Raw genomic sequence first — 23,584 nt, 5'->3', positions numbered from 1 at the left:
TTCCCTTTTTTAAATATTATTAGAAAAAAAACCCTCTGTTTCTGAGACATACTTCCTGCCTCCAGGACAGAGGTGTAGGACAGTACCTTCCATGCTTACATTACTGTAACTCTAGAGTCCCTGAATCCTCTCCTATAATAAATAAAGCTCTGGTATAAACTGCATGGATCCAGTCACAAGGAAATGGCATGGCATCAAAGCATGTAATTTCAGTGAGTTCTGACTTCAACTCCTGTGTCCTCACTGATGTATGTATGTATGTGTGTGTATATATATATATATATATATATATATATATATATATATATATATATATATATATATATATATATACAAATTTTAAGACTGTTGCACACACTTCAAAAGAGGATAATGCCCTGGTGCCAACAGAATATATATACATACATACATACTCACACACCATATACCCAGAGTTACAGGCAATTGATACCAATACAGATATGAGATTCGTTATCCGGAAACCTGTTATCCAGAAAGCCCATAGACTCCATTTTATACAAATAATCCAAATGATATCCTTTTTCTCAGTAATAATAAAACAGTACTTTGTTCTTGATCAAACCTAAGATATAATTAATCCTTTTGGAAGCAAAACAAGCCTATTGGATTTATTTAATGTTTAAATGATTTTCTACTAGACTTTAGGTATCAAGATCCAAATCATGGAAAGATCCGTTATCCGGAAAACCCCAGGTCCCAAGCATTCTGGATAACAGGTCTCATACCTGTACCAACATACCCTGACGCTATACCAGTTTGGCTGTACTAAACCTAAATAGGAGTGATGCATATCTGTATTCCTGGGTGTATATACTAAATAAGTAGGCACTCAAACACACAAAAAAGTGATTCTCAAATTCCCTACAAAGATAACCCAGAAAGCAAATGAAGCTGTATTACAGACTTAAAAAATTGTGCTCAGCAGTGAACCAATACCCCCAGAAATCCGGGAACAACTGCATCATAGCACTTAATGCCTGACCCAGAGCACAGATCACACACAAAGCATGTCTGTAACAGGAGGAATGTCAATAGAACATGTCGGTGACTTTGGCAGTGCATTTCTGTGGTCTGACTTATGACACGATTGAACACAGAGACCAGCTCTGCATACAGAAAGCAGATAGGTCCCTTGATACCGTTTCCTCATTTTCAAGGAAAGGTAATGCTTGAGCAGCTCAAACAACTTATTATTTAATCAATAACTTTATGGCTTCAGGTCCCCATGATATGATCATGATCCGGGTTATTTGCAGCAGTCGCTCACCCTCTACTCTGGAGAATTCAAGATTAGCCCTGAATCCTGACTGCTCCAAGCAGCGAGTATTTTGCATATTACACAGAAAGGGCTTGGGATGGGCATACAGGCACCATATTATTTGAAAAATTGTTTTCATGCTAGTTTTTGGCTAATAAAACATCAATATTTAAATCCAGCTGTAGAAGGAAATCTTTAAAGCATGCCAAAAAACATCACAATCTAAAAAACTGCCCTAAAGACTATTACACAAACACCTAAAATACTTAGGGAAAATCAGCCACAGGCACAGTGTCTCCCATTGGGAATGAAATATTAGGGGGCACATCTATTCATTTTAAAATGCTTTTGAAATACACCAAACTGCCACATTAATATCTCAGGATACAATGTAATATTGAACATATTTATAAAGCCATGTAAAATTTTTCAGTTAAAAGTTCCATTTGTTTTTAAAAAAGTATAATTGGACGCCGCCGCTTTTTACACCAGAATTTTCTGCCTTCACAATTTGTCCTATTGACTTCAGGGCGCTATATCTTTTATGTGGAGTAAAATATTTTGGATTCACCGGAACCCCCGGATCCTTTGCGAAAGATTCGGCCAAATACCAAACGGAATCCTAATTTGCATATGCAAATTAGGAGTGGAAAGGGGAATTTTTACTTCCTTGTTTTGTGACAAAAACTCACGCGATTTCCCTCCCTGCATATGCAAATTAGGATTTGGATCCGGTTCGGCCAGGGAGAAGGATTCGGCCGTATCCAAATCGTGCTGAAAAAGGCTGAATCTCAAACCAATTCGGTGCATCCCTCTCATGAAGTGCTAAACCCAAATCAACTGGACTCATAAATCTTGAGATGCTGCTCAGATGAGTGTTTTCACATTGATCAGCAAGTCCAGTTGCTTTGGATTTCATTATAAATGCATATATCATGTCCCAGATGAGTGAAAACCTTGATATACACATATACCAGGGTGATAAGTCCTTTACAATGGATGATTTTATAGGTGCATGTTGTTAATTTATGCATAAGGACAACATAGATTCTAAACACACCTTGTTTGTTTGTTTTCTACACTTTTTTTGGCTTGTTATATTTTTCACAGCTTTATAAATATGCCCCTTCACAGAGCTCCCGAACCATTCCAGTCACAAATATGACAAGTATAATTGTATTACACTGACACCTGGTGGCTGATAATGACAAAGCAGGAGGCGAATCACATTAAAACAGCATTGGAAAAACTCAGAATCCAAAAATACTCCATCTAAAACCTCTCGAATTCATGTAAAAGTCAATGGCAGATGACCCCATAACCATTTGAAGATGTTTTAACCCTCATGAAAAGGTTTGACGTTGGTTTTTCCGGGTCAAATGCGAAAAATTTGGGTTTTTCGCACTACAATCCAAAAAAGTCAGTTTTTTTTTATTGATAAATAAGAGCAAAATTGTGGATTCTAGTTTTATTTAAAAAAAAATCTGAAAAAATTTGATTTTTAAAAATAATCTCCTAAGTATTTTTTTTTTCTAGAATGGCTACTATGAAGAAGCTTCAGGAATATGATGAATTGTGGCACCCAGCCATAGCCCAGTCTGTATAAAATATAGTGTTTTGGTCCAAGACAGGATACAAATAACTATTGCTACGACCTTGTGGGATACTGGTCTAGATACAGGAGCAAAGGGAAGACCCATCAGCTGTTTTACATATTATCTAAACTGCCATAGACAGCCATCTAAGAACTCCCTACTGTTAAACTACTTGTCCCAGCAAGTTCAGTCTGGGCCATGGCTCCCAGCTGGAAACTTAACATTCTGGAATTAGCAGTTCTGCAACAGCTAGAGAGTTAAAGATTGCCGATCTCTGACTAGACTAAATCCTAATAAATAAATAAATTAAAAAAAGCTTACAATTCCCTGTGGCACATACTCAGTGTGTGCAGAGTGTGGGAGGGAACAGATTACGGGTCCCTTCTATCACAGTGTGTGCATGTTGCAAAGGGACAGGCAGGATGGTGACAGTATGCCAGTTCTCCTCCTTTCTGAAGATTTCACAGGTTACATTGAGATGACTTCAGCAGCAGTTGGAGAGCAGAAATCATACTTCAGTAGAAAAGAGTATACTCTGGCGCTTGCTGTCTGGAGTAGGGATAGTGTCTAACTGCAGAAAGTACAGAAGAACTTGCACCTGTAAAACAGAATCACATAAGGAGTAATGATTGCAAAGCAGCACAGTACACCACAGGCTAATATGCATCAAGTTATACCTATAAATCAGTGATCCCCAACCAGTGGCTCACGAGCAACGTGTTGCTTACCACCCCTATTGTTACCCAACTCTTTTTTTTGGCTCATGGATAAAAAATGTTGAGGACACTTACTATAAAGGGATAAGCCTATACAGACTCACACCTACTGCCTGGCTTATCTTTCAAATATTGCTTTTTTAAATATGTTTGACTGACCACTGTTAGGGTCACAGTGGTTAAACATGGTGCAGCTTTCTCTGGCTATGAGCAAGTTGTGCTGTTCAATATATGGGAGAACAGTAACACCAAAACAGGAGTAATGGAATAGTAACACCAAACATAAAGTGTTTTAAAGCGATAAACATTTAGGGGCAGATTTATCAAAATCGTTACACTGCTGTGTAGCCATAGGAGTAGCTTTTCATGCTGGAAAAAAGAAGAAAAGGCACAGGTTACATAGCAGATAACAGATACACTCTGTACAATACAATGGTGTTTTACAGAGTTTACCTGTTATTTACTATGTCACCTATTTAACAGTTTGATTTGAGTTTGAATGGCTGCCCCCATGGATACACAGCAGTTACTATTCCATTACTCCTGTTTTGGTGTTACTGTTCTCCCATATATTGAACAGCACAACTTGCTCATAGCCAGAGAAAGCTGCACCATGTTTAACCACTGTGACCCTAACAGTGGTCAGTCAAACATATTTAAAAAAGCAATATTTGAAAGATAAGCCAGGCAGTTTTACATAAACTATAGTAGTGTTTTTACCAGCACAGGACAACACTACATTATATTTGAGTTAAATTGTTACACTTTTTTGGTGTTACTGTTCCTTTAAGAAGACAACAACTATCATCTCTGTTAAGTTCAATATGATATGGTTACATCTAAACATTTACATCTTGTCATCTGCCTAGAGCATTGGTCTATGGCCAGTAACACATACTGGGAACAAATTTCCACAATAATAACTTGCTATTGTACAAAATGCTCCTTATAACCTTAAAGTGTCTCAGCTAAGAGGTATCTTCTCTATATTCAAGAGCTCATAAAGCACTGCTTGGCCCTGCTCCTTTTTTCACCCATGGCAGATAAAGCTGCCATAAAGCAGCCCCATTCTAATCTCTTGGTCTACTTCAATTCAAAGCAAACAAGCATTTTATATTCACAATATTATAACAATAAATATAAAACTACTCATTTTAGTTACCTGAAAAATGAATACAATAGACGCAGAGAGTTTGTGCTTATATACACAGAGAAACAGCATCCCAAATGTCCAGAAAAATGGGTGAAATCAGAATATTCATCTTACCTGTGACATTACTTCTAGACTCCAGCTATCAGCCATGCTTATTGGCTGTGTAGGATTTACTGGGATTTTACTGTCTTTTTCTGATGGCCGTAGCAAAGTAGGTCCAAAAACAGTGGCAAGGTTGTGTAGGGACATCTTGTTCTGACTTTCCTTCTCTGCAACCCTAATAGGAGAAAGAATGTGGGAAAGGATAAATATTTGGGGGCCTTTTTAATATGCAGTGTAAAATTAAATGATCATTTATGAAAGTGTGTTTTATTTTACACTGTGTGAATAAATAGACCTTAGCCAATGAGCTCCTAACTGACTTATCTCTGAATGTACTTAATAATAATGAATAATATGCAGTGCAAAATACATTATTACAGGATCCTGAAAGTCCAAATGCATTACTACAGTATGTCAATTCAAATGTATTACTACAGTATGTCAAATATTCGAGTTTGAGTTTTAAAGGGCCAGTGTATGATAAACCTCGAAAATCGAATTCGATTTTTTTTTTAAAAAAACTCGTTATCGAACTTGAATAACTCCCTAGTCGAGTTTTGACCTTAAGAAAAGCCAAAAATTCTAATTTCTAATTTTCAATTCGACCCTTGATAAATCTGCCCCTCAGTATACAGCTGAACAGAATCCGGAACCAAATATACAGCTGAATAGAATATAAAACCTTAATGTCATGTGACTTAACAAACATAACAAACCTTTGTTTGCAGATTACACAAGTTCAATCTTTTCATAAACCAGGGTATGCAAATTAGGGCTCAGAATTTGATTAGAAAAATAATGCATTTAATGCAAACCTGCCAGCCTACGGAAACATTCACATTTACATAGACTAATATAGCACAATACAGGTTAAAAACACAGGAAACTGTCTGAAACTTGCCCAGCATATAGTTTCCTGACAGTAAAGATACTGTAAAACAGCCGTCAGTCATCGCTTTAAAAGATCATCATGTCTGTGTACAGTGACTAACAGAGCTTGAATTAGTAACGTGGGTAAGGGATGGAAACAGGAAAGCAATATTTGCTTGGTGCTGGGTGTGGGCATGGAAAATATGCAAGTCCCAGAACATGGGAAGAGAACTGGCTATGAGAGTTGCACGTTAACATAGGTACACCAAAACAAACACAAACCTCTGTTATTTCATTTTGTAGCATTAGGTCTGCTAAGTGTGCTGCTAGGTGTATTTGGTTTGTAAACTATATGGCTCTATTAAACATCAAAATTATGCCTGTTTATTTCCACCATTAAACCACACTCTTTAAGTAAGTTTATTTTCAAGGATCATATTATAATGATGCTGAGCTCAGAAATCACCCCACTCAGTAACTACTGTTTGTCACATTTCTCATTATTATAGTAATTAGATCACAGCCCAACTGTATAATGTAAGGTTTTCCCATAGTACCTCTTGAGGTGATCGAGCAAGAAGAGAAATGTGAGCAGGTTGGGTTCCGGCAGAGAAAGTAGCAGGTTCAGCATGCAGCTCTCTTTGGCCACAGGATCTGACAGGGCTGAGAAATAAGAGGAATTACATAATTTAAAATAAATAAATGTTCCTTTAATTTGTGTGTGAACAATGTTAAATATAACTACTTACCAATACCCTCTGCAAAGTTGGGGTACAACTCATCAGTGAAAAGTGGAGCTGGAAGCTCCCTAAAATACAGTTTCAGTGTCCCAGCAATGGCATTGACATCCATGTCACTCATCATGACAGAGACATCCTTGTTATCTTAGAGAGAGATATGAAGATAATGATCTGATAAGTGACAAGAGGTGAACTATGTACTGTTCTCTTCTAGTCAGTTCCCACACTCTGCTGCTTTCAGCTTTCTCTTGCACTTACTTGCATCAAAGACATTCTTCAGTGCTTGGATGTCTGTAGCTACTCCAGATACCCTGTAAATGCCAACTTCTTCCAATCCACGTCTTTCAATTTCTTCCACACACTGACGTACAATGTATGGCACCTTTGAGCGTTCTCTTCTACAGAAAGGAGACAGAACATGTCAGAAATGGAATTTCAGAGGGCATGAAATATACTGTGCATGGCATTAATAAGGATTAGAGGGCAAATATTTGCACTTACTTGGTAACTATAGCAATTTTAACACCAAAGACACCAGTCTGTTTGCGCGAAGGGAGTCGCTTTAGACTGAACTCACGGCTTGTAAACTTCATTGACAATTTTACTTCAATCTGCAGGTAAAAAATTCCTTTAGAAAAAAAGGGACTAAAATGCTAGGTAAGGCCTAAGAAGACAGAGGATGCTCCATGCGGTATAAAAATTGGGGGCAAAGAATATTATAAGGAATTTTTTAGAAATATGCCTGGATACTTACCCCATTCATAGATACAACAGAACGATGCCAATCCTTCCCAAGGGCCAGCTGAGATTCAAGCTAGAATCAGAAGTGCAGAAAAAAAATAAGAATGTGTGGCAGACAGTTTTTATTTGTGCACATTACTATGCTTTTCTACTTCTTGCCCATTCATCTCTCACAATAACTTTGACACATTCTATACTATTTGGTCTTTGTCCTGTACACTTTTCACAGCCTGTGTGCCCCTCCTGTCTGACATACCTGCACTTGCCCCTTAGCTACCATGCGCTCACTGGTGTCTCCCCCATCCTCCTTCATAGGCCTGTTCCGGTTGCAGCTCTTCTCATAGCACAGGATTCGAAGGGTCTGTGATCCCTCCAGCTCAATCTCAAACTCCTATATGTGGAACATGGAAAATAATAGTGAACATCATCTGATTGAGAGGAATCAGATAGAAACCTGTGAAAATGTCAAGATGGAGATCAAAGTAGGAGTACATAGAAGAGGCACTTGCCTAGGGTGCAATTGTAGGGAGGTACTAGGACTCTTGTCACATACCTCTTCTGTAACTGTGTAGCTGGTGTCGTTATGTGGACGGGGCATTGGTGGCATGGTGGTTTATAGGTCCCAGGGGATGGTGGGGATGTCATAGCGGTGGTTAGGTAACACGGGGGGGGGGAGCTAAAACCTATCTATAAACCCTTAGCCTCTTCCCTTCCTGCATATGCTAGATTATATCTCTTCAACTTGCAATAAATGGCCCCATGCCCCTTGCATTGTTCTGATAATTACTTTTTTTTTTATCAGCCTTTGCAGCCACTACCTGGTGCTGACGACAATGCCAATTGTGCTATGTATTTAAATATAAATAACAAATAGCTTTGTTATCTTTAGCCAGAAAAGCTACCCATTCAACTAATTTATTTTATCCACCGATTATTTGCCTGTTTTTCAGTGTACCCAAAAGAGGCAATAAAGAAGAAATATCTTCTGCATTTATTGCTCAACACAACGTTGTATAATGTAAAAACATTAGGAATTTAAATTCTAGACCTAGTTCTGTCTGCTAGCATGCAATGTAATATACCAGGCTGCAAAATTATGGAAAATGAAGAAGGAATTTTAATGTGTGTTTTTCAGGTTTTGTATTGATTAGCAGAACGATGATCTTATAGGAAAGGGATGAGAGAGAATATAGATCAGCTAATCCTCCTGACCTCATTCCAGTTGGGCTCTGTAGTGTTGCGATAAACACGTGTTTTTGCCTTGTTAACAAAATAACCAAAAGAATCCACTTCAAGTGTGCAGAAGGGATCTAAAGAGAAGAAGATATGAATGTGAAGCATTCTTTGCCCTAAGCATTTAGTGTTCTCAGCCTACATTTCCCAGAACAGAGAATGCACAATGTATATTAAGCACTTACTTGAGCTCTGCTGGAATCCAGTTGCTGAGTGAACAATAACATTTAGGAAGCCATAAAGTCCAGAAGACTCATCATCTGTAGAAGAAAAAAATAAAGAGGTCTTTCCATAATTTGGATCACCATACATTAAGTCTCCTGAAAATTAATTTCAACATTATAAGACCAATAGTATTGTTAAGTCTCTAATAAGGATTGATTATTTCTCAGTTGGGATCAAGTACAAGATGCTGTTTTATTATTTGAGAGAAAATGTAATTAATGTTTAATTATTTGATACAGCCCTTCCATAATTTGAACTTTTCTGGATAAAGGATTTCTGGATATCAGATCCCATACCTGTATGTGTACACGCACACTTACACCATCACATGTCCCCATTCATCACTCACCCTCCTTGCTGAGTGTCAGTGGAATCCTATGTACAGTCTGAAGTTTAACACAAGAGTTTGTCAGCATCTGAATTTCCAGTGAGGACAAAGAGAAACTTTTAAAACCTGTAAAAAAACAAAAAAACAAAATGTGATAGTAACTTGCAGTTTAAAAATATTGAAGATTATTTATGTAGTGCTGTAAAAGCTATGGAATCCCTTAAAGGACTTATAAACCCCAAAAATATATTTTCCTAAAAAAGAAAACACAATTATAATCATCTTTCCAATATGAATCTTTAAAAAATTATTAGTGCTTTAAAAGTTATTTGTAAATGTAAATGCTATTGAAAGCAGCATTTACTCAACTGCTGGTTGTTACTTTTTAAACAATGTTGCAATAGCCAGTCTCCTCCAGCAAGACAGGTCTGTCAATTCCTTGGCTATTGTTCCATTGTTTCAAAAGCCAGAGCCACCAGGGCAGAGAAGAGAAATGGACAAACACTGCTTTCAACAGCAATACATATACATAATAACTTAAAAAACATAAACAATTTGTAATGAATGTATATAACAAATTTGCTTAGAATTATGTTGTTTTTTTATTAGGCAAAAAAGTATTATTTTGGGTTGACATCTCCTTTAATAGCACACACTAATTCACTCACACTTCTTCTGCTGCTCCCGGATATGCTCTCCCCACTCCGCTCGTTCATAATCGGACCAAGTGAGTAATGTGTAACTCTGCAGAAAAAAATCAGTTGGGAAAATATTTTAAGTAGTGCGTTTCACTTATCTAGGTAATGCAGATTTGGTAGTGCAATGCAACTTGTTCAGAAAGAAGATCATGCAAGCGATGAGCTGAAAATAGGATGGAAGGACAGACTGCAATATGCAGTTTTTCCACAAAATATACTTGTCTAATCTCTGGTAATATGGTCTCTGGTAATTATTCAAATAAGCAAAAATGCTAAGTTTCTTAAGGCTTATTCACCCTGCTAGATAGTATAATATTCACAGAATTACCAGAGCAGAAGCACATATTCTGTAGAGTTGCTGTGGCCCTGCTGGTTGGCTGGGAAGGCCCTTAGAATAGATTAATTCAAATGGGTGTATTGCCTCTGTATTTAAAAGGTAGTTTATATATTTGGCCAAGCACCCTAAAAAAAAACCATGAGATGACTGGAAAGGTTGGAAGAACTGATAGACTGAGAAGGTTGTTTGCTTGAAAAAGTTACCTTGCCATTGCGGTTCTGCATGCGGAAAGCCATACTTGGTGAAACCAAGAGTAACACAGACTCCTGTTCTGACAACTTCTTGCGAAGGCGTTCAAGTCCCTTACCTCCTTTATGAGCTTTCTGTAAAAGGGGGAATTTTTTAACAGGATCTAGTAAATTCTACAACCAGCTATGATCATGGATGTACAAATACAGATGAACATAACTTTAATAAATTAAATTATGCAAAAGTATTCAGCTCAGATAACACAGCAAATATATCATACCAAGCAGGTAAAACACATTTATACACTGTGCCCAACACAAGCATAAATAGAAAACAGCGTTTAGAAAATAAAAGTGAGTAATAAAATGCAACTAGGTCATGAAGGAGTGCGCTGGGAAGAACTGCAGGAGAATGATCTGTGTTACAGTATAACAGATTGCAGAAGGAAGTGCATTACTGTGCATACATTGAATAATGTGAGTTTTAAAAATAAACAGTGTATACCTTCTCCCTCTGGATATCGCTCTTTAGTTGTGATATCTTTACTTTGATGGCTTCAATCTCATCATCTGGAATCGTAGGAATGTTGGAAGTGGTTTCTGATTCATCTACTGTCTGGAAGTTAAGGTCAGCAAGAGGAATGTACCACTTGCAGTCATATTGTTGGCTTTTCCTAGAAACACCAACAAAAGATCCCTCAGATGTTATCATACTTCATACAAAAAAAACCCTGTGCTCCCCAAACGGACACAATATCCCTTACCCTCCAATCTGTTTTTTCAGTTTGGCACAGAGAAGCAAATCGGTAAACAGGAAGACGTGACGCAGTTTTCGGGCACCTTCTACTAGTTCTACCATAAAACTGTCCTTCAAGAGCTGCCTGTGCTGGAACAAAAATAAAGGGGAAGATACTGTCACAACAGCATTGAGCTACAATATATAAGTTATGGTCACAGATGTTAATAAATGTTAAAATAGATCTAATAACCCATAGCAACCAATTAAATGTTAATTTTAAAACACATAAAGGCTACCTGCTTACTGATTTTTATAGGGTCACCTACCCAACCCCTAACGTTCAGACATGCAAGTTAGTATGTGGAGGAGGGACCTGGCTGGCCTGCACCTGCCAATGCCGCATTCTACTCCTCACTTTTGAGGCAGAAGTGCTCCGTGAATGAGCACTAAGGAGTGTGTCCTTGCACTTCTGCCAGGGCATATAGTAAATTCTCCCCTGTGCCTTTTATAAACATAATCCTGCTAGGAATAATTCACACATATAGGCATTACCGTCATTGTGCCACATTTTCCCATATGCAAAATTCTCCAAATTGCCTCCAAATCACCCATGATAAATATGGGATTCGCAACATGTTAAATTAAGGTAAGAATTTGTGTTCACACTATTCCCATTGTCAGCTTTGGCAGCACATTTGGCTTTTTGATATCTTGTTTTGATCATGGACAAATAATGGGCACACAAAGCTGAAACAAGTCAGGTGACTTAAACAGACACAGAATAAACAACCCTAAACCAAATGCTAAAAAAATTAAAAAATCTGGAAAAATATCTCTCACTGGAGAAAAATAGCAACAGCTGGCGCTTGTAGTGCAATCCAATGTGTCTCTAAACTGTGGGCACATGCATGCACACTCAGGGTTTGCGCCCAACACATAAAACAAACTGTGGTGTGAACGGAAAGCTTAAAAGTTAGCAAAGAAGCTAAATTTTTGTGTATGTGACCAATAATTTAAAGGTAACATTGGCGCAACACACACGGTAGATTTCCTTAGTTTAGTTGTACTAACCTACATGGAAAAAATAATTCTAATAATACCATGCTTCCTACTGCTGTGACTCACTTCTCCTTTCTGTACAGTCATTGACTGCCTGCGAGGCGTTATCTCCTCATTGATGCTCGATAAAAAGTTCTGGGATATCCGGAGAGCATCCTGCAGAAGAGGATAGTCTGGGTGCCCAACAGGAGTATGTTTTAACAGGTCCTAGAAAATCAGAAAGCATGACATGGGACATTGAACTGGTGACACTGACCTGCTAATCGCACTGAAATAGATTCTAATGGGAAAATCACTCACATGTAGAACCAGAGTACTGCGAGTTACTCGATCCACAGGCTTGTAAAGTAGTGCTAAGGGCAAAAAAAAAAAAAGGGAAACCGCTTTGTTTTATTGCTACAGTGCTCAAATGCAAGTTCTTAGAATAATAAAAAAAAAAACAGTTATCTACATGAGCCCCACTTACCCTCCAGCGTGGTTTTTGATGAATTATCTTTGGGTTCTCGTGTATTTCTAGCCTTTAGGTTCTAAAATAAATGTAAGATAATAAGTGTTAGAATAAGGTTTCCCTTTTTTGAAGTTCAAAACATCTGAAGATAATGCCTTCTTTATACAACTCTGCATTCAAATACAACAGTAACATTCTCACCACATGCTCTGCTATGGAGGTTACATACATCACACACAATCATACTTCCCCCCAGCCCCCGAACCCTTTTCATTTGTAAGGCTCACGGACAAGAAGAGGGTATGTGCTTTAAGGTGTTCATAAATAAGCCAACTTCTTCTGCCACCTGTAATAGCCACCAAACATACGCATTTATGGCTGGATTCTTCAATGTGATGCAAGACTTCAGTATGATAAATGTTTCATCCTATTGTTGACATTTGATTGGATATGCAGTAGTTTTTTTCCCCTCAGGATAATCAAGTTTTTTGCAATTGCTAAAACGCAACATAATGATCTGACCTAGGAGTTCTAGATTTGCCCTGTTACTGTAAGGACAAATGGCCTATCTATGGACTTTTTTTTGGCATGAAATAGGATATTCATTCATTTTACTTTCAACAAAATTTGTCCTTTGCATTGTTAACTGTCATTAGTTGGTCTATCAGTAGTTTATCAGGAGTGGGCAATGTTTATGGGGTGCTGAAAGGTCAGCAACACATTTATGAAGTTAAAAGTGCTACCATTGAGCTTTTTAGGGCTCAGCTGACAGATGCCATATTTAAAATTGCGTGTGTTTGTTTTTTTGTTTGTTTTTTACTGAAATCTATATGTATTGAACATAGACTTTTCTCAGACAAAATGCTGAATAGTGTCTGATAAAAAGCAATTGCTCTGGCACACAAGTCATTCTTCTACCATAGATTAAAGTCAGTGCTTTAGGGGTTGACATGTCAAAAGGACAGCAATTGTCTCAGCCAAAATGTCCCAGTAGTAGTTGCATGGGCAGCACTATTTACTGTATTTCATTAGGACAGGGATAACAATAACTAAATACAATTACATTGCATTGTTTAAATTAAACAATTTGCAGATTTATCAAAATGTGAAATTAGAACTCACCACAGCACAACAGGAAAAAATTACCACTTGTAATTTTTCATGAACAAAAACTAAACTCTTATTATTAAACCATAACGTAATGAAAATATCACTGGATTTCTTTCAGCTGGCTTCTGTAGGTCACATTCTATCTTTGACTTGCAGTTGATTTTTTAAGCATTTTTACCATTCACCCAGAAGTGAGATGAAAGTCATTTTCACCTCTGAAATTTCAGCAAACTGTGCATTGGCTTGGCAACATTTTTCCGCTGTTTCCATGGCAACCTCATAGTTGTCAACAAAGGCGCGATACACCCCGAGCTGACTGGCCTAGAATAGAGGATGATTAGGTTGGAAATGCAAGTGCCAAAGCAGAGAATAATCGTAAGGTAAGTTACTGAAGTAGAGAAGGAACAGAAAAAATTTAACATATTGGTTTATACCATACTTAGAACCATAAAGCAGACGGCACTCCGCATAAAAAAAGGTTTATTGCAACAGGTCACAGACCAACATCACCTGATGCGTTTCGGGAGGAATGATTATTGTTCCTCCTGAAACGCGCCAGGTGAAGTTGGTCTATGACCTGTTGCAATAAACAAACTTTTTTTTTTTTTTATCCGGAGTTACATAGTTATAGTTAAATTGGGTTGAAAAAAGACAAAGTCCATCAAGTTCAACCCCTCCAAATGAAAACCCAGCATCCATACACACACCCCTCCCTACATTTAATTAAAATTCTATATACCCATACCTATACTAACTATAGAGTTTAGTATCACAATAGCCTTTGATATTATGTCTGTCCAAAAAATCATCCAAGCCATTCTTAAAGGCATTAACTGAATCAGCCATCACAACATCACCCGGCAGTGCATTTCACAACCTCACTGTCCTGACAGTGAAGAACCCTCTACGTTGCTTCAAATGAAAGTTATTTTCTTCTAGTCTAAAGGGGTGGCCTCTGGTATGGTGATCCTCCTTATGGGTAAAAAGGTCCCCTGCCATTTGTCTATAATGTCCTCTAATGTACTTGTAAAGTGTAATTATGTCCCCTCGCAAGCGCCTTTTTTCCAGAGAAAACAACCCCAACCTTGACAGTCTACCCTCATAATTTAAGTCTTCCGTCCCTCTAACCAATTTAGTTGCACGTCTCTGCACTCTCTCCAGCTCATTTATATCCCTCTTAAGGACTGGAGTCCAAAACTGAACTGCATACTCCAGATGAGGCCTTACCAGGGACCTATAAAGAGGCATAATTATGTTTTCAACCCTTGAGTTAATGCCCTTTTTTATGCAAGACAGAACTTTATTTGCTTTAGTAGCCACAGAATGACACTGCCCAGAATTAGACAACGTGTTATCTACAAAGCCCCCTAGATCCTTTTCATTTAAGGAAACTCCCAACACACTGCCATTTAGTGTATAACTTGCATTTATATTATTTTTGCCATTTATCAACATTGAACCTCATTTTCCAGTTTGCTGCCCAGTTTTCCAGTTTAGACAAATCACTTTGCAAAGTGGCAGCATCCTGCATGGAACCTATAGTTCTGCACAATTTAGTATCATCTGCAAAAATAGAAACAGTACTTTCAATGCCCACCTCCAGGTCATTAATAAACAAGTTGAAAAGCAAAGGACCTAGTACAGAGCCCTGTGGTACTCCACTAACAACACTGGTCCAATTAGAAAATGTTCCATTTACCACCACTCTTTGTAGTCTATCTTTTAGCCAGTTCTCTATCCAGGTACAAATACTATGTTCCAGGCCAACATTCCTTAATTTAACCAGTAACCTTTTGTGTGGCACTGTATCAAATGCTTTAGCAAAGTCTAAGTAAATCACATCCACTGCCATCCCAGAATCGAGGTCTCTACTTACATTCTCATAAAAAGAAATTAAGTTAGTCTGGCAAGATCTATTACGCATAAAACCATGCTGGCACAAACTCATAGTATTATGATTTGCTATGAAGTCCAGTATCTTATCCTTTATTAACCCTTCGAAAAGCTTTCCTACCACTGACGTCAGCGGAGTGCCGTCTGTTTTTTTTTTTTTTTTACAGGAGTAGGGCAGAAATGTTGTAAAGACAGAAGATGTGTCAAGACCCTACGAAGCAGAAGAGGTCCCACTTACTAGTTTCTGAAACAGGTCTCCTACACGCTGCTGGTGGCTCCATTTCTGCACCCGTGGGAAGAGAGAGTCATAGAATTCCTTGTGAATCTCATACAGCTCAGGAACCTTGAAGAAGATTGTTTCAATTTGCTGAACAGTTAGCATTGGTTGTGATGTAGTTGCTGCTGCTTTAAGAGGTTTCATGGGCTGAAGCAGGCAAAAATCAAATAGGGTTGACACTAAATAAGTTGTACACATCAACATGGGTAAACACCATTTATAATAAATATAAACTGCAGAGCAAGGGTGGTTATATTTATCTCCCATAACTGTAGGTTCTTCCCAATACATGAAACCTGCCACAATTATGGTGGCACACATTTAACACAGTCACGGGTTCTTGCTGTTTGTAAATATGGGCCCACAATACTGTAGTCACTAAATAGTTATTTCTCTCTATCCAAGACTGGTGAAAAGACTCACAGGCAATGTAAACATTAATAGAAAATATAAGCAAAATGAGAATGACTTTTCTTTCAAACAACCAATTTTTTATTTGCACAAATATCAAGTAAATCTGTATTTGGCAACCATCCACTGAAAACAAAAATTTCCGCAGAGAGTAGTACACGCAGGGCAGCCATCAGGGGGGGACAGGGGGGAGAGTTGTAGGGGGCCCTGAGGTTAAGGGGGGCCCAGCCACGCTGCACTTTCTCGATTATCCGGGCCCCCTGCTTTCTGAGAGCTGCTGACTTCGGGAAGGCAGGGCGGGAGCACAAGGGAAGGTATCTTCTGTCCATTACTTCCCCTTATTGGTCACTGAGTTTAAGTCCCGGTTGAGCTGCTCAGGGATTGCATAGCTGAGGTTTGAACTTCTCCTCCAGCTCATCCAATCACCATGCAGCTTTACCAGGACTTGAAATTCTGTGACCAATAAGGGAAGAAAATGCTGTCATGGAAAGAAGATGCAGCCACCTGTGCTCCCCTCCTCCCTTCTGTAGTTGGCAGCTCACTGACAGCAGGTGGGCCACACTCATGAAGTAAGTGTAACATGGCAGGGCCCCCTAAAGGTAACCCTTTGTGGTCAATGGGGGGGACCTGACCAGCAATATTTTTTTATTAACATGTGGGAACCATAGCCACCAATGTTTTTTTTTTTTTAGTGTGGGTGGGGAGGGCAGACCTGTAGGTGGGGCTTCTGGTGGGTGCAGCCCAGGGGGCCCAAGAAATTTCTCTCGCCCTAAAGAAGTATGCGAGAGTGCCAGTACGCGTCTATTGCCAACACCTTCATCACACAGGCAGCAGTATAGACCAAGTGGCAGATCATTTCACTAATGTGCCCAAAAATTACTGCTACGGCTAGGCGATTCCTGATTGCACTGTGCTGGTGGGCCGCATTATTATTAATTTCATGATGGAGGCTGACGGCCATTGTAAATTTGAAAACGGGCCGCATTTGGCCCCCGGGCGTGACTTAGAACTTGCCTGCTGTATGACCTTTGCTGTTAATTGGATTCAGTGCATAATGACTCGCATACTATACTATAATCACATGTAAATGTTTCTTTTTTACCTATTATTATACCCCCAATATAGAAAGAATTAGAATAAAATACAGCATTTCTAGACATATCACATCTGGTCACAACTTAAAGCTGGCAATGATTCTGTTATCACGAACTGTAAAGCATTGTATTAAAGGAGACATATAGCATAAGTGAAAACTCCCTTAATCGTGTAAGTAATAATGAATAGTATGTGTCAGCTTTCACTCAGAGCTAAAAATGTGCATTATTTTTTAAAAATAGCTATTTATTAGGGCTCCCCATAGTTCTTCTACTATCCCTGCCCATGTTTTGGAGTTTTCTAATAGTCCCTGTCAGAAGTATAGTCGGAGTGGGATAACCAATTGCAGCCCTGCAGTCACACAAGCAAAGACATGCTTCAGTTCCCAAACAGGTCAGCCTAACTGTTGTTTGGATCCTATTCTACAGAGCAGTGTGCCTGCACAGCCTGGGAAAGTAGACATGACAGGGTGGGACTAGTAGGGTTGGTGGTGGGGGGGGGGATTTTTAATCAGCCTGAACACACAACTTTTTAAAAGCACATTCCTTCTATAGTTAGAAGAATATACTGCACTGACACATTCTTGTTCTCACATGTCTCCTTTTAACTCTTACAGAGCAAGGACAGGTGGACATTAGCACCAAAATGCTCATGTTAAGGGTTACTGCTCTGTCCAATATGCTGCTTTGCATTCAGAAGCAGACAGGTGGACAGGGAGTCTGTCCACTGCTATTTTCCACCAGATAAAATGCCCTGAGTGCCATATCCCTAACATAACCTAGCAATTGAAACAATAATAACTTAATAATAATAAGCCTGGGAATTAACAAATAATTGCTCTTTTAAATGAGTATTTTGCAACATAGTATCGTAATTAATATAGGTTTACTTCTGTTGCAGAATAAAACATTGTGTCACTTTTCTGAGGCAAATGTTGATAAGGGAGGAGCACATCATTATTCCTAGAGATGTTTTCACATCTTTTCTGTAAATTCCCCAAAGAAAAATGTCACAGAAAACAACAGCTCCTAATGAGGCTAAAAATATTACTGGAACAGCAGCTAAACTGACACTGTTTGCAACTATGCTGTTTTTGGTTCTACAGACAATTCAGTTTTGAGTGTAGATCCACTTCACAAAAATTATCTAGCACAATTCATGGATCACATACTGGAAAGCACTGGTGACAATACCGTACTCTTGGGCGTATGGCATATATAGTGCATTGACTGTCATGATGATCCCAGGACAACAATGGCTATCCAGACCCCATTAACTGACTATAACTGCTTCCTAATTAAAACAATGTATATGCTCAGAAGCTAGTGTGCGGCTAATAATAACATACACTAAAATAAATCAAATGGTTGCATGATTTACAGCATGTGCATGGTGAAGCAATGATCCCTACTGATATCTAGGTACAATGGATGATGGACAGCATCTTGTGCAGACACCCTTCCATTTGACTCAGTTCTGGTAGGTATGAATTATTTTATAAACAGCAGTTTTTTTTCATTGGAAAGCAATATGAGGTAATGAAATAAAAAAGCTACCACTCTTTAGCTAATAACAGAAATTGCCATAAAAGGAGTTAAAGGGAATTGGTTCCAAAAAAAAAAATAAGAAAGGGCAGTTTAGTTTATATAGGTGGACAGAACACTTGAAATGTTGCAGCCTTGTATTGTTTTAATTATTTAACGCTCTATATCCCAGGCATGTACTTCTGTGTGTTCCACTGGTAACGAGTACAGAAAACACAATGTAATGGCCAGTATACTTGTACAGGTATTTGTGCAGATCTGAAATATTTATTTTGGAGCCAATCCAGCCAAACATGATTTGACACATTCAAAGAATTTTTTGTAAAAGTATCTCTGAAACTATACTTCCCATGGGTGCATAGGAAAATAATATAGTTGCTTCCACTAAACATACATATTATTGTGCTTTTGGTACTGTTATCTCTAACTAATTAGGCATTTGGCATTGCGCTCGAGTAAACCACATCAATACGAGCTTAATCAGTTCCCATGGAACTTACCTAATATATGGCAGCAATAAAATGGTTGTTTGACATTTCTATGATGTTATCATATTGCTTGGAATGCAAAGTGTAAAGAAAACTCAAGGAAGGTATTGACCTCAGGCACTATTCCAGGCACCCACATCATTTGTCAGTGTACTTCTACCAAGTTAAGTGGGTCTAAGGTTAAATATGTTGTGCCAGCATGTAACACCCAGCTAGCACTTCTATCGCACAGCAGATAATTTGTGTCTCTTCTATAAATATTATTATATACTATAATTTTATTATACTACACATTTCAGCACCAAAATAATTTGACAATTATATATATATATATATATATATATATATATATATACACATACGTACGTACGTACGTACGTACGCACGCACGCACACACTGTGTGCACGGCCAATGTAACTTATATTTGTGTTAGAAGGGACCAGCACTCCAGTTTTCTTCAAATAAAATGATTTATTTCATGCCATGCTGTATCCAAGGTTCAGGTCAAAGGCCCAATATTTCATGTTGTGAAAGCCCACTGGTATGGAATTCTGCTCAGGGACATGCTTCTTCCATAGTCAACACATCCCTTCCCCGGGGTTATAGAAATTTCCTAGATCAATCGGGGCACTAAATACATGTATTTTGTGCCCGATTGATCTAGGAAATTTCTATAACCCCGAGGAAGGGATGTTTTGTGCCCAATTGATCTAGGAAAATACACATTGTTAACATCTGTAATCCTCCCTGCATTGATCACACCTGTAACACCTCTATTTTTTCACACCCCTAAAGCCCTGTACTGTTCACTCCTCAGACCCAGACTGAAACTGTGCACATTGTTCACCTGTTCACACCCCAGACAAACTGTTGGAGGGGCACCGGAGCTGTGTTACTGTATGTAGCACAGTATGAACTGTTCAAAGTGGTCCTGAATAGTTTTACGGTCTCCTGCTATATTCTGCCTTCCCTATGCTTCCTGTATATGTGCCATACTCAGCCTGTCCTATGACCACTGTATGTGTGCCATACTCTTCCTGCCCTATGCTCCCTGTGCATGTGCCATACTCTGCCTTCCCTATGCTCCCTGTATGTGTGCCATGCTTTTCCTGCCCTATGCTCCCTGTGCATGTGCCATAATCTGCCTTCCCTATGCTCCCTGTGTGTGCCATACTCTGCCTTCCCTATGCTCCCTGTGTGTGCCATACTCTACCTTCCCTATGCTCCCTTTGTGTGCCATACTCTGCCTGCCATATGCTCCCTGTGTGTGCCATACTCTGCTTGCCCTATGCTCTCTGTGTGTGCCATACTCTGCCTGCCATATGCTCCCTAAGTATGCCATACTCTGCTTGTCCTATGTTCCCTGTGTGTGCCATACTCTGCCTGCCCTATGCTCCCTGTATGTGTGCCATACTCTGCTTGCCCTATGCTCTCTGTGTCTGCCATACTCTGCCTGCCATATGCTTCCTGTGTGTGCCATACTTTGCTTGTTCTATGCTCCCTGGGTGTGCCATACTCTGCCTGCCGTATGCTTCCTGTGTGCGCCATACACTGCCTGCCCTATGCTCCCTGTGTGTGTCATCTCTGCTTGCCCTATGCTCACTGTGTGTGCTATACTCTGCCTGCCCTATGCTCCCTGTGTGTCATACGCTGACTAACTCAAGAGTTAGAAAGCTGAAAGGCAGGAAGCAGGGTATGACTTAATTTTTTCCCATATGAGTGATATCTCTGTAGTGAACACCAACCATTTGTTTTTTATTTTGGTGTGTTACCATATGGATCTTAAAAGCTCTTGTGATAACATCAGCACCGCGCAATATGTTGGCGCTCTAAATACTTGATAATAATAAAATAATGGGTGTGGTTTAAATGAGGTGTGATCGACACTGGCTACCATTATCAGCTATCCGCCACGTAGGTCAGAAAAATTAGGGCCCTCTGTACCACAGAAGTTGGACAGCACTGCCTTAGGTTAATCCACAACTGAATCTGCAATTGTATTTACCTACAAGGTGCTCTGGTTGTTGGGGTCAGTGACATCCCAAAACGAAAAGCAGATTTGCTTGCATGTACTTTTTTGTGTTAAGTACCTTATTGTATATTGTTCTATTTAGGATCTCTCGTATTCATACTGTAGGCTGCCATTCAAACTACTGGCAACTTAGAGAGCTGCAGAACCAATAGAGAAAACACCATAAACAATACAAAACAATACAAACCAACTGCATGATGTGGCTGTCTAAATTATACTTTAAAGGAGATCACCCCCTTAATTAACTCCCTGTTAATAACTTAACTTAAAACTGAACAATTGTTTGCAGGATAGAAGGAAAGATCCAACAGGCATTATGAGCCTATCCTTTCCTGTTATGTTTAAGCTGCAGAGTTTTGTCTTCATTTGCTTTTGGTGTGTGGCATATTATTTGGAAATAGTATTGGAACCATTAAACCAATTAAAATGGAGGAGGGCCTCTCTCAAAGTATAAATTATTCATTGTAATAATTATGGCCAAGCACTGTATACCCTCCTACCCTTATCACATTGGGACAACTTTCAGGTATTTTGATAAGGGATGCAACAAATCCACTATTTTAGGATTCATCCAAATCCTGAATCCTTTGTGAAATATTTGGCAAAATACCAAACCGAATCCGAACCCTAATAAGCATATATAGATTAGGGAAACAAGGGGGGGGGGAGAGAAACAAAAGTTAAAAAAATTTGATTTCCTTGCTTGTCTGATGCAAAGTCATGAGATATTTTTGATTTTGTCAGGCCCTCAGATTCCGCCAAATCTGAATCCTGCTAAAATAGACTGAATCTTTTAGTTCTCCCTCTTTTCCAAGGGCTTCATCCCCAAAAAGAGCACAGCCAGAGTATGTAACGAAGTAAGTAAATAAATATTAACCCTCTAGGACACTGCCCTAATAAACATACACACACTTACTAGTAAAAGAGCCTCCAAGTGGCTCAAATAAGTCTCTTCTCCAGCCAGAATTGCAGAGAGCACCCACTTCCTCATTTCCAGGCCTTTCTCCAGGTCCAGCTCAGTCTACAAGAAAAGAGAAAAAAAACCCATTCCATTAGCGTCTTGCTTTAAAAAACAACTAAATCATCATTCGCATTCGAGGTGTTAGCAGATCAGCATGTTGTTCAACAGATATTATCAACAGAAAATATAACTAACTGAACTTGTGTAATATTTTGCAGTTGTAGTAATAAGTAGTTTTTTGTAGAAAATTTGGCCATTTGTATTACCTTTCTGGGAATAAATATCCAGTCTTGCTTTATGGCAGGAATCCCTGATTCACAGAGCACTTGTATCCCAATATACAATAAAGGATCTAGTACCCTCTATCTGAAAGGCTAATTTATATAGTACTGCTGTCTTGGGATGTCTTTGCCTGCCTCTTTTACAGATTTTATCAAAAGAAAAACTAACCTTAAAATACTTTGTAATACTATGTTTGGCAGTTGTAGTGATAAATAGTTTTGTGAAGATAATTTGGCAATTCTTTTTACATTTCTGGGAATCAATATCCTGTTTTGCTTTATGGCCGGGATCCCTGATTCACAAAGCACTTGTTTAACAATATACAATTAAGGATCTAGTATCCTCTATCTCTGAAAGGCTAATTTATATGTAGTACCTCTGTCTTGGGAGGTCTAATTTAGAGAGTCTAATTTAAGAGAGTGTAAAAAGTAAGAGTTCAGGTTGAGGCAGAAAACATTGCACTGAACAATGAACATATAAAATCTATACCACTAAGGCCAGAAATTACTGTTCTCAGCCTAGGTTTACAACAGATCCACTCTCCTTTGCTCTGTGATGTTACTGCATCTACAGGCACAGTATAAGCCTGGGTGCAGATACGCAGAGTGGATTTTGGCACAGAATGTGAGAGAATGCATTTCTGCACAAACACTACACTATGCCTGCAGGTGAAGTAAAATCAGAGCAGAGGTGAAAGCATATGCTGTTTTTCGGTCAGCGTTTATATGCAAGCTGAAAAAGAGCCATGTCTGACTGTAGCCTCTGGGGGGTTTGATGGTCACTGCCCTCCAGAAACAGCAGTTGAAAAAAGCCGTGCACAAGGCTCTTTTGTTCAGAATTAATCTCAGCATGTATTGGGCATGGGTGAAAATATATTAATCTATATAGGAAACCTTTGGCCTAAAAGATCTTTGAGCAGCACTGAGCAGAACCTAGAGTTGCTAGCTTTGATCTCAGCAAAAACCGAACAAGCTGACTGGCTGATGATATTGGCTTCATGACCTTCAGCTGTTAGTAGAATGCTGTGAGTCACAGTCTG

At 38.8% G+C, this 23,584-nt stretch overlaps 1 protein-coding gene across 1 annotated transcript in view; it reads right to left on the bottom strand.

Annotated features, from left to right (window-relative positions):
• Positions 1 to 1,699: 1,699 nt before the first annotated feature.
• Positions 1,700 to 23,584, bottom strand: part of bcr.S (BCR, RhoGEF and GTPase activating proteinS homeolog) — a 35,439-nt gene continuing 13,554 nt past the window's right edge. Inside the window, exons 3-23 of the mRNA XM_018244087.2 lie at positions 22,219 to 22,323; positions 15,693 to 15,878; positions 13,775 to 13,882; positions 12,470 to 12,530; positions 12,304 to 12,356; positions 12,070 to 12,210; positions 10,970 to 11,091; positions 10,711 to 10,879; positions 10,221 to 10,340; positions 9,651 to 9,726; positions 9,004 to 9,108; positions 8,615 to 8,689; positions 8,409 to 8,506; positions 7,453 to 7,587; positions 7,210 to 7,269; positions 6,957 to 7,066; positions 6,714 to 6,853; positions 6,465 to 6,599; positions 6,273 to 6,378; positions 4,858 to 5,020; positions 1,700 to 3,472 (exon numbers count right to left, since the gene is read on the bottom strand). Of these exons, the coding sequence (XP_018099576.1) occupies positions 3,383 to 3,472; positions 4,858 to 5,020; positions 6,273 to 6,378; positions 6,465 to 6,599; positions 6,714 to 6,853; positions 6,957 to 7,066; positions 7,210 to 7,269; positions 7,453 to 7,587; positions 8,409 to 8,506; positions 8,615 to 8,689; positions 9,004 to 9,108; positions 9,651 to 9,726; positions 10,221 to 10,340; positions 10,711 to 10,879; positions 10,970 to 11,091; positions 12,070 to 12,210; positions 12,304 to 12,356; positions 12,470 to 12,530; positions 13,775 to 13,882; positions 15,693 to 15,878; positions 22,219 to 22,323 (2,358 nt within the window). The 3' untranslated portion in view covers positions 1,700 to 3,382. The remainder of the gene's footprint in view (positions 3,473 to 4,857; positions 5,021 to 6,272; positions 6,379 to 6,464; positions 6,600 to 6,713; positions 6,854 to 6,956; positions 7,067 to 7,209; positions 7,270 to 7,452; positions 7,588 to 8,408; positions 8,507 to 8,614; positions 8,690 to 9,003; positions 9,109 to 9,650; positions 9,727 to 10,220; positions 10,341 to 10,710; positions 10,880 to 10,969; positions 11,092 to 12,069; positions 12,211 to 12,303; positions 12,357 to 12,469; positions 12,531 to 13,774; positions 13,883 to 15,692; positions 15,879 to 22,218; positions 22,324 to 23,584) is intronic.

This window comes from Xenopus laevis, chromosome 1S (genome assembly GCF_017654675.1).
Source record: "Xenopus laevis strain J_2021 chromosome 1S, Xenopus_laevis_v10.1, whole genome shotgun sequence".
In the NCBI taxonomy this organism is placed as follows: domain Eukaryota; kingdom Metazoa; phylum Chordata; class Amphibia; order Anura; family Pipidae; genus Xenopus; species Xenopus laevis.
The sequence above is the reverse complement of the archived record's forward strand: the minus strand, read 5'-3'. Positions and strand labels throughout refer to the sequence as shown.